Here is an 11,094-nt window from a genome sequence, read left to right as displayed (position 1 = left end):
GACGCATGCGCATTTGCATAAATGTCTACACACACACATACACACTACACACAATAAAAAACATAGGAAATAGCAAGAGTGATTACAATAGTTCCTATTGCATTACATGCATAGGAACTAAAAATAGCAGATGCAATTAGTGGTGGTGGATAGTGGTTAGCTTGTTGGCCATCGGCCGATTGAGATTAGCAGGATGGCAGGATCACTGTATTTTCTCTTGAAAACTCAGATGAGAATGTGTTAAAGGTCGGAAAAAGAAAAAGAGGAGTAGGACTAGGTATAGACAAGTATGTAAAAAGTGCTAAGTTGGAAATATACTGTCTGTCCAGGGATCGGAGCTCTCATCTTTCCAAGAGAAATATCCTCATTTTGATATTGACCTAATGTGTTTCCACTCTGCAGCTCAAATCATGCCAACTACAACAGTCCAGGATTGATTGGATTATTGACTTGCTAAAAAGAAAATCTTATGATATTACTGACGGGGGTGCTTATTCAAATTAGAAGGAGGCGCTTATTCAAACGGGGCGCTTAAGAAAATTTTCACGTTAGGAAGGGTGGTTATTCAAGAGGGGCGCTTATTCAAATGGGGCGCTTATTCGCGCGAGTATGGTAATCAACTAATGGCTGTGCGCCCAAAGTCTTTAAATATGTCTGGTATTTATAGACTACACCAGTGCGAATTTATATTGTAAAACAGACCACGTGCAGCAGGCCCAGACACCTGACGGCTAACAGGTATGATATCGTGCGAAAATGTGTGCCTGCTGTAGGTCTTACAACAGATCTGGCTAACATTTAACAATTAAGAATTCATTTTCATCTTTACTGCAGAAAATAACAAATTTTATATTGAGTTAGGCCTAAATTTTTACTTTTAAACTGTCCATAAATCGCGCAGTGTTGGTGACTCAAAGTTTATGCAAGCAGTGCGGCGCATAACCATGGCCTAGTCGGTTTTCTGTTTGATATCTCTTTGTGTGCCAACAATTTGTTAATAAAATATGCTGCGTATTGTCAAGAGGCGGACATTTTATAAGTACATGGTGAAGTAGCCTATTCTAAAAGTGTCTGTCCACGAACTAGTGGTCCCTAATATTCTTGTTGTCCGACTCATGCCTGCCCTGATACTAAATTGGTGTACATATGACCCGTATTTTGGAAATCTGAAGCTGGGGGGGGGGGGCGGTGGTGGTTAACAACGTTACAAAAATGCTTGGTAAGACTAGAGTTAAATACTTATTTTGGATATTTGGGAAAGGACTAAAATTTTTGGCACCCAGAGTAGGGAGGGTGGGTTAAAAAAGTGTTGGCATCTCAACAGGGGTGAGGGGGGGGGGGTGTGGTAAAAAGTTTCTTATTCCCTTCTAAAATGGCTTTAAGAAACCCTATATGCAAGTTCAATTATGTAAAATTTCACAATTTTACAATTTTACAAATTCACAAACTGCACAAACAGTCTGCTCCTGGCAAGCTTGTATCAATGATTGGTCGGAAGTCATGAACTCGATAACTGGTAGTCTTTGATTTCATCTCTCATTTGTGATTGTATGGAATCAAGTATATCAAAATCTAGAGACTTCATTTTTTGGTGGAAAAACCCCATTCAGACATTGCACCAAGTAAAGATGTTTAAAAAGATTTTATTCATCGAGCTGTGGCAAGTTCTGGACAAAATATGCAGTTCTGAGCATTTGTCACTTTGAAAAGCTTCAAATTGGGTCTATTATTGTGAATTTATTTTTTCTGGCTTGGAACGTAGTTTATGGGGTAACTATTGCAGTCCTTTGCAAATTTTGGCTGCTAAAACCATTGGAAAATTTAATTTGGTACAGTACATTTCTTGTCATCATTAGTAGACCTATATAGAAAAGACAAAAACATTGTGTTCTTACATGTATCTGGTCAATGAAGAGTTTGAATTTCGACACCTAGGTCTAAAGGTAACAAATTGCAAAGTTTTATGCACTTGACACAGATTACATCAGTAGTTATTGTACGAAATAACCATCATGGGGTTCAAGAATTTTTACAACTACACTTACTTTTTTTTTAATAGGAACACATTTTATAAGACCACTGAGGCTGAAATTGCTTTAAATTAAGAACAAAATAAGAACAAACTGAAGCTGAGATTAACTCAGGTATTTATTTTTTTTTAAATAGAAAGAACCAAAAATTATATCTGTATCTTTTGTGCAATAGGTGTGACTGTGTAATACCCTCTATAATACAGTACAGTAGGTATACCTGTCATTTTGGGTCATTTTATCAGGGGCCAATTTTTCTGGGGCAATTTGTATCTACATTCCAGTGACGTAGTATACTGCTGTACAACATGATAATTTTCTATTTAAAAAGTGTGTAAAATAAGAACAAAATAAGAACATTTTGAGCCTGAAATTGGTCAAAAAATAAGAACACTGAGCCTGGGAAAAATTTTACTGGTTCTTAACTCATGAAAAGATTGTTACAAATTTTTACCATCAATCAACAAGAGCTTGACAAGAAAAGTTTGAAATTTGGTACAAATTTAGAAACCAAATGAAGGGCCTAACAATGTAGCATTATTGTTTTTTGGTTCATCAATTTAGCACTGTCACGTATTTTAAAACATGGTCAGCTGTGTATGATCTTTCCTCATTTATGATTTGGCCTATTGAGATACGAACACAAACAATAAAACACAGGCCTATGTGATTAGCTCTGTGGTCCTCTCACGCTTTGTGCCGGGACACCCCCCTTCCCACACACAACCCCCGCTACGAGCCATTTAAAATAAGAGTCAAGAAAGTTTACCCCTAAAATGAGGGGGGTATGAGAGTCAAGAAAGTTTACCCCTGAAATGAGAGAGGGGGTTTCAAAAAAGTTGTAGGTCCATAAATAGGGGGTGGGGGAGGGAGTTGATAAAAATTTTAGGTTAGAAATAGGGGGTAAATTAATCCAAAAAGTTTTTAAACTTGAAAAATAAATTTTCCGGCCTCCCCACCCCCACCAACTCGTAGTAAGATATTTATAGTGCATGATGAAAACTTTTAAGTCTGTGAATTGTTGGAAGTGAACATTTATGATTACTGTATTTTAAATGAGCAAATTTACTTCTGATTTTTTAGCTGGCATTGTGGAACAATTGTTGGTGTTGCAGGTTTTAATACAGTCTAAATAGGTTAAAATATCTTACAAAACACAATCAACAAATCATATACATTGTAAACTAAGTAAAATGCAATAGAAAAAGAACCCCTAATACCATTTCTTTTATAGAGTGCACAGGAAAGGTAGGAAAGTAAAGTAATCTATTACAATCGTGATTGGTCAAATTCTTAACTACTGTAATCTGGAGTCAGCAGGCAGCGTCAATAACGCCACGGAGGTGGAGTTGTGAGTGGCCCTAAGAATTTTGCAAAGTACTGTAAGTCAGAAGATTGTTTCCACAGCTACAGTAGATAATGAGCAAAACATGGTCTAAAAAGGCAAACTGCTTATAAATCATCCCTGGACTATTCTGCTCACTTTTGTAGTTGAGTGTCAACATACTGTTTATGTATGTTATACTAAATAGAACTAAATGCTCAAAAGTCCTGCTACCCTTTCATGTTGCCCTTGCATAAGCTAGTCATGTGACCATCCATTCTCCCATGGCCTGCATGTTCTGTCTAAAGCTTTAAACCCTCCTACACAATATATCAGTCTCCAACTCCCCCATCTTACAAGGTGTTATGAATAAAATGCTCTTCAAGTATAATCAATTATGTTATTAGATATGTTGTTGCCATGTGTTTAATATGTCATAGTAACTACTTTAATGTATCCTGGGTACAGCAAAGAGAACATTACACTGAGTTTTTGACAAAATAGTTTGAGAAGAACAACGCTTTTCAGAGTCATATCAAAATTGTCAAAATTCACAATATGCATGTAGGCCGACATCACATGCAAAACTTCCGGTACCAACATTCAAACTTGATTCAAACATGTTAAAATGCATGTTGCATGAATAATTTGCTTGAAAAAACTACAGCAGTTGAAAATAAGTCAAACAAATATTATAAGAGTGTTTAGTGGTCTTGAAGCACCATGCATTAAAACCATGAAAACTGTAGTAGATAGGCCCATACTTACTCTCAAGCAGTGCAGAGATGGGTGATCGCAGGTTTCAACTAATTTGGCAGCTGGAAACTCTTTGGATAATTTGATCTCTCCACATTCCTGGCATTTCATGATGATGGTCACAACTTGTGGTTACCCTGGAAAATAAAATGAAAGTGAAGAAAAGATTTAAAGGACGAAATATTACTATACGTTTAAATTATCCAAATATGTCTCAGAAGAAGACCAAATAAAATGATCATTAACAACAATCAGCTTGCATGGGCAGCCAAAAAATTCTTGATGTTTTCAAAGTTATACAATTTCATGTAGGTACTAACCTAATGAAAGTTGCCGTAAGTTTTGAATATGACATCCAATTGACTTGTATAGTGGCTTATTTTAAGGCCTATAACATGGCAAGTGTTAACAAACTATTTTTTTTAAAGCAGATATAACAATTGAAAATTTTAAGAAAAATTTCAGAGATGTAATTCTGTTACCATTTTACATAATTCCATTACTGCTACCATTTCTAGTAAAAAAGGCCAGACATTATTTGATGATATACAAATACTTTCCTCCTACTGTATGTAGATAGCTGGCTATGAAAATAATTATACTGTATCAATGATAAACCAAGGCCAAGGTGTTATGGATTTCATACATTCCTTTTTAAAAATTAAAGATAAAAAAATCCTTAATTTTCTGACGTAATTCTGTTATGCACTTGTAATTGTAGTCCCGGGCCCCCCCCCCCCTTCCACCACCCGAGCCATAGCGGGGCACTAGCTAGCACTAGACCAGGAGATGTACATATAATTGTGTCCCCATAGATTTAACCGGCCTCTATAGGGTTGGGGTTTCAGGTGTAGTGCTCTCAAATGGACTTTCTGGTCCTACCTGGCTTACACCATGGACCTCCATGCTTACACTAGGCCTAGGCATACGGCAATTGCTGTGTGTTTTTTGGTAATTTAAAAATCGCAACTTGTACTGTAGGCCTACCATCATGGTTTCATTTTTTATAGATCACAGTATATTAAATAAAAACAATATTCGAACCTCCACTACACAACGAGGACCGAAGTGACGTGTGTCGTAAACTATCATATTATTATTAATACAACAGAACATATTTCTATTATTATGTATGAACGCAATTATTGCATACCTCAATTATTTTCCAAATAGTCTGCAGTACAAACGTCTTCAAGATTTATAATCATCTGATAACCTAAAACTAATCATTATTGATAATCTAAAAATAATTATTGATAATCATTTATCAAAAACCATCAGGCCTAAATATGAGTATTTGCATCCAAAACAAATGATTAATATATATAAAAACAACAATCAAGCGCAGCCCTTCAGTTAGCCAAATCCTGATTATTCATGGTGTAGTCGTTTCGACCCTGAGTCGATTCAGCCTGGGTTGATTCGGCCCGAGTCTTTCGGCACAGGTCATTTCGGCCCTGAGTCGTTATTTTTGTCATGCATTTCAGCCGTGGTGTATGGACTGCCGAAGGTGCGGCCGCGAATAGTAATTTAATAGAACAAGGTGGCAAAATAAGCAGTATAACACAAAACTTAGGCTATATTACTGCAACATTATTATTAAAGAGTTCATCAACAGTATCAAATGGTGTTTTCTTTCTTTTTACAGAAACATTGCAAATGTTACAAGTTGATTGGTTTGGAGACACATTTCTTTTTATCGTTTCCATACGATATATATTTGGATCATGTTTATAAAATGCTTCAATAAAATTTAGATTTATAAAAAGTAGGCTTATAATTGATTTAGCGGATTAGTTCAAGTTGTTTTTTTTTGTTTGTTGCATCTCTATTTACATTACCAAATGTTGTATTTATAACAATACATATATAAAATAAATTAAAATATATTGAATGATGTGATAATGAAAATAAAGCAAATATATTATTGTAATCATAAGGCCAACAAAATCACTCATTGCATAGAAATTAACTAAAGAAATTACTAATGTCTCTTATACACATCTAGATGTGTATAAGAGACAGGTATTATTACTAGAATTATTATACAATTATTATTATTTGTTGCTCACCTTTTCCATGTAATCGTTTGAAGAGTTCGCTAAGAAATCGCCAGCATTTGCGTCCTCCCGTATTTTCTTGTTTATTTGACAGATATTATCGTGATGGTTGTAATTCACAGAAAAACAGTAAGTTGTTCTTGAGCAAGCCAACAGACACTGAATGCGATTAACCATCTTTAGCTCCTGACTCCAGCCTAGCAAAACATGCTGTTTAAGAATAACATACTGCGCGTTGTTAGCAAGAGTAATATTGACTCCCAAATAGAAAAAGACGGATGTCAAGACAGCAAGCACATATGGTCTAGCAAGTATGGAGAAAATGAATAACGTCTTTTATCTTGTAAGTTCTATCTGCAATAAGGTAAGCACTTATATTCGAGTCAGTGTATTGCAGAAAATATCATACAGATGAGCACGATCTTGGTTACTACAAATTTGTCAAATGGGAGGGGTTGTAATATCGTGTAACTGAATAAACCAATACGTCGATGGCTGTCTCTTATACACATCTAGATGTGTATAAGAGACAGGTACCAACATTCAAACTTGATTCAAACATGTTAAAATGCATGTTGCATGAATAATTTGCTTGAAAAAACTACAGCAGTTGAAAATAAGTCAAACAAATATTATATTAAGAGTGTTTAGTGGTCTTGAAGCACCATGCATTAAAACCATGAAAACTGTAGTAGATAGGCCCATACTTACTCTCAAGCAGTGCAGAGATGGGTGATCGCAGGTTTCAACTAATTTGGCAGCTGGAAACTCTTTGGATAATTTGATCTCTCCACATTCCTGGCATTTCATGATGATGGTCACAACTTGTGGTTACCCTGGAAAATAAAATGAAAGTGAAGAAAAGATTTAAAGGACGAAATATTACTATACGTTTAAATTATCCAAATATGTCTCAGGAGAAGACCAAATAAAATGATCATTAACAACAATCAGCTTGCATGGGCAGCCAAAAAATTCTTGATGTTTTCAAAGTTATACAATTTCATGTAGGTACTAACCTAATGAAAGTTGCCATAAGTTTTGAATATGACATCCAATTGACTTGTATAGTGGCTTATTTTAAGGCCTATAACATGGCAAGTGTTAACAAACTATTTTTTTTAAAGCAGATATAACAATTGAAAATTTTAAGAAAAATTTCAGAGATGTAATTCTGTTACCATTTTACATAATTCCATTACTGCTACCATTTCTAGTAAAAAAGGCCAGACATTATTTGATGATATACAAATACTTTCCTCCTACTGTATGTAGATAGCTGGCTATGAAAATAATTATACTGTATCAATGATAAACCAAGGCCAAGGTGTTATGGATTTCATACATTCCTTTTTAAAAATTAAAGATAAAAAAATCCTTAATTTTCTGACGTAATTCTGTTATGCACCTGTCAATTGTAGGCCCGGGCCCCCCCCCCCCCTTCCACCACCCGAGCCATAGCGGGGCACTAGCTAGCACTAGACCAGGAGATGTACATATAATTGTGTCCCCATAGATTTAACCGGCCTCTATAGGGTTGGGGTTTCAGGTGTAGTGCTCTCAAATGGACTTTCTGGTCCTACCTGGCTTACACCATGGACCTATTAATAGGTCCATGCTTACACTAGGCCTAGGCATACAGCAATTGCTGTGTGTTTTTTGGTAATTTAAAAATCGCAAATCTGGTACTGTAGGCCTACCATCATGGTTTCATTTTTTATAGATCACAGTATATTAAATAAAAATAAAATTTTAACCTCCACCACACAACAACGAGGACCGAAGTGACGTGTGTCGTAAACTATCATATTATTATTAATACAACAGAACATATTTCTATTATGTATGAACGCAATTATTGCATACCTCAATTATTTTCCAAATAGTCTGCAGTACAAACGTCTTCAAGATTTATAATCATCTGATAACCTAAAAATAATCATTATTGATAATCTAAAAATAATCATTGATAATCATTTATCAAAAATCATCAGGCCTAAATATGAGTATTTGCATCCAAAACAAATGATTAATATAGATAAAAACAACAAACAAGCACAGCCCTTCAGTTAGCCAAATCCTGATTATCCATGGTGTAGTCGTTTCGGCCCTGAGTCGATTCAGCCTGGGTTGATTCGGCCCGAGTCTTTCGGCACAGGTCATTTCGGCCCTGAGTCGGTATTTTTGTCATGCATTTCAGCCGTGGTGTATGGACTGCCGAGGTGCGGCCGCGAATAATAATTTAATAGAACAAGGTGGCAAAATAAGCAGTATAACACAAAACTTAGGCTATATTACTGTAACATTATTATTAAAGTGTTCATCAACAGTATCAAATGGTGTTATCTTTCTTTTTACAGAAACATTGCAAATGTTACAAGTTGATTGGTTTGGAGACACATTTCTTTTTATCGTTTCCATACGATACATATTTGGATCATGTTTATAAAATGCTTCAATAAAATTTAGATTTATAAAAAGTAGGCTTATAATTGATTTAGCGGATTAGTTTGTTGTTTTTTTTGTTTGTTGCATCTCTATTTACATTACCAAATGTTGTATTTATAACAATACATATATAAAATAAATTAAAATATACTGAATGATGTGATAATGAAAATAAAGCAAATATATTATTGTAAACCTAAGGCCAACAAAATCACTCATTGCATAGAAATTAACTAAAGAAATTATTAACCAACAGTATTATTTTGAGGAAAGAAATGTTTTCAACAATTATGTTGAGGTGAAGCAGACACATGGTTTGTATCTTCTTTCCATTGTCGATACATATTTTGATTAGGCATGTTTATAAAATACACAAATAAATGGAACTAGTCAAATATAGTTTAAATAAAATGTATAGGCCTACAATGTTAATGGCTGTTTCAGACTTCTTTTGATATTGAGCCGGAAATTTCACTCACAAGGCCTATTGTTCATTGGAAACCAACTGTAAAAATCGGAAAGAAACGCCCAAAAACAGGTTCCCACGGTACTCTTTAGGGTGAAGCAGACATCCTTTGTATGCCGCCTTCATGAATGTGTGGGTGCACTACTGCAAAGAGTGAAGTACTGGTAGGTCAGATGATAAAATTAAACTGGCTATTTTTAGGTGCAAACACATTCCATGGTAGTGAATGTGTACGCGTGTGTTCACCTCTCGTCTGTGGTTCCGATATTTTAAAAAAAATTCAAATTTGTTTAAGCTTTAATATTTCATTTACGGTATATGGACAAGGCCCCTGCCGGAAGGATCCAGAGATGTCCGACAGGGGAACTGAAAATGGGGCCGATTTAAATAACACCGCCCTAAGGGGAGGTCTGCAAATATTTGTTTTCTAGACAGATGCTCGAATGATATGTAACCTGAGGCGTTTTGGGCGAAACAATAACAATTGTAAAAATTAAATAATAATCATACTGCTGAAAAAAAAAAAAAAAAAGTATTAGGCCTAGGTCATATTTTTGTCTTCTTGTGGAGGGGCGCTGTGAGCGTTTTCTTTAAACGGATACCGGCGCTTTGAAAGTTTTCATTATTATTATTATGTACAATCCTGTGTCAAGGATCGTAAAAAAAGACAAAATAAATCATACTCAAACACAAAAAAAAAGCTCTTAAAAAATACAGAAACCAAATAAACCACAGTGCGTACTTGGCGCTCCATACTACAATAAGGGCCAACCACTTTTGACCCGGGTCGTTTCGGCCTTCTCTAGCCCGGGTCGTTTCGGCCCAAAAGGGGTCTAAACGACCCGGGCGAATCGACCCAGGCCGAATCGACTCAGGGCCGAAACGACCCGGATTCCGGCCCAACACGATCAACGCAAACGTCGTTGACGTCAGCACTGTTTCAACTTTGCGTATAAAGAGTCGTAAGAATCGTATATGAATCGAAAGAAATTCTGACTTTTACGTCGACAGGCAACCAGGCTTAAATAACATACCGGTTAATTCACTTCGATCTGGATATTTTTTATATATATATTATAGGCCTAGAACCGTGTCTACGAAGTCGAAAGTTCAGGAAAATTTAACATACATGAGCTGATCAGTACCACAATATTATAACCGTTACTGTTGTGATAAAATATAATGATACCATATCCCGCTAAGCATTTACACCATCAAATTTCATCCAAATGGTATCTACAACGCTGCAATCCTGCGAACAATAGCTTTCTAAGTACAGCAATCTCACAAAGTTGTGTGGTTTTTCCCGTATCTCATGCCATGCTCTAGTGCGCCAACTCAAATAAAACACGGGATATTCCATTTGATATGAAGGTATGCCTGGTGCGTCACATTTTTAAGCGCTATAAACTTTCCTGTATTTTACTATAAACCCAGAAAATACATCGGAGGCATGGCTTGTAAAACTTTTAGGCGTGTTTTACCCTTTTCAGTTACAACATGTGTATAAATACAGAGAGCCAGGGGGGAGACAAAAGAGTGATAAGTGAATGGATGTGGAAGGCAATCTTTCTGCAAACCTGTAGGTTATAGACCTCTGAGAGGTATCCGACCAGTTGGTCGAAATATAGTTTCCCAAAACCCGGTTTGCCGAATTTAGGCCGCTTTGCCGAAACCAATTTGCCGAATCCAGTTCACCGAAAACATGAATTCCCAGTTGGTCGAAGCCCACTTTGCCGTATTTTGCCGTCACCGCCGTACACAAGCGCAGCACACTACTTTTTTTCACAACTAAATGTAATCCTAATAACATCAATTATGTAGGCGAAACCGAATGTAAACTCAACTTAACATCCACAAAAAATATCGGTTAAAGGCCATCAAAATTGATTCTTTTTTGCTCACAATTTACCGAGCCATACCGTACTATCAGTGACATAGGCTTATATTATATATATATGTATATATATATAATCTGCGTGGTTAGCTTAAACCAGATCATGTAAAAAA

General features: G+C 35.9%; 1 protein-coding gene across 4 annotated transcripts in view; it reads right to left on the bottom strand.

Annotated features, from left to right (window-relative positions):
- The window catches only part of LOC117119920, a 20,227-nt gene extending 9,835 nt beyond the window's left edge, over positions 1-10,392 (bottom strand). Inside the window, exons 1-3 of one of the 4 annotated variants that reach the window (XM_033264899.1) lie at positions 10,119-10,392; positions 8,037-8,099; positions 6,882-7,006 (exon numbers count right to left, since the gene is read on the bottom strand). In XM_033264899.1, coding sequence (XP_033120790.1) covers positions 6,882-6,980 — 99 coding nt within the window. In that variant the 5' untranslated portion in view covers positions 6,981-7,006; positions 8,037-8,099; positions 10,119-10,392. Of the gene's footprint in view, positions 1-4,122; positions 4,248-5,263; positions 5,344-6,881; positions 7,007-8,036; positions 8,100-10,118 lie in introns of those variants that run through there. The other 3 variants (XM_033264900.1, XM_033264902.1, XM_033264901.1) reach the window with 3 other exon arrangements.
- Between the last annotated feature and the right edge of the window lie 702 nt (positions 10,393-11,094).

This window comes from Anneissia japonica, unplaced genomic scaffold (genome assembly GCF_011630105.1).
Source record: "Anneissia japonica isolate Jap-2015-1 unplaced genomic scaffold, ASM1163010v1 scaffold288112_len223158_cov157, whole genome shotgun sequence".
Classification (NCBI taxonomy): Eukaryota; Metazoa; Echinodermata; class Crinoidea; order Comatulida; family Comatulidae; genus Anneissia; species Anneissia japonica.
This window is presented reverse-complemented; position numbering and strand designations above follow the sequence as displayed.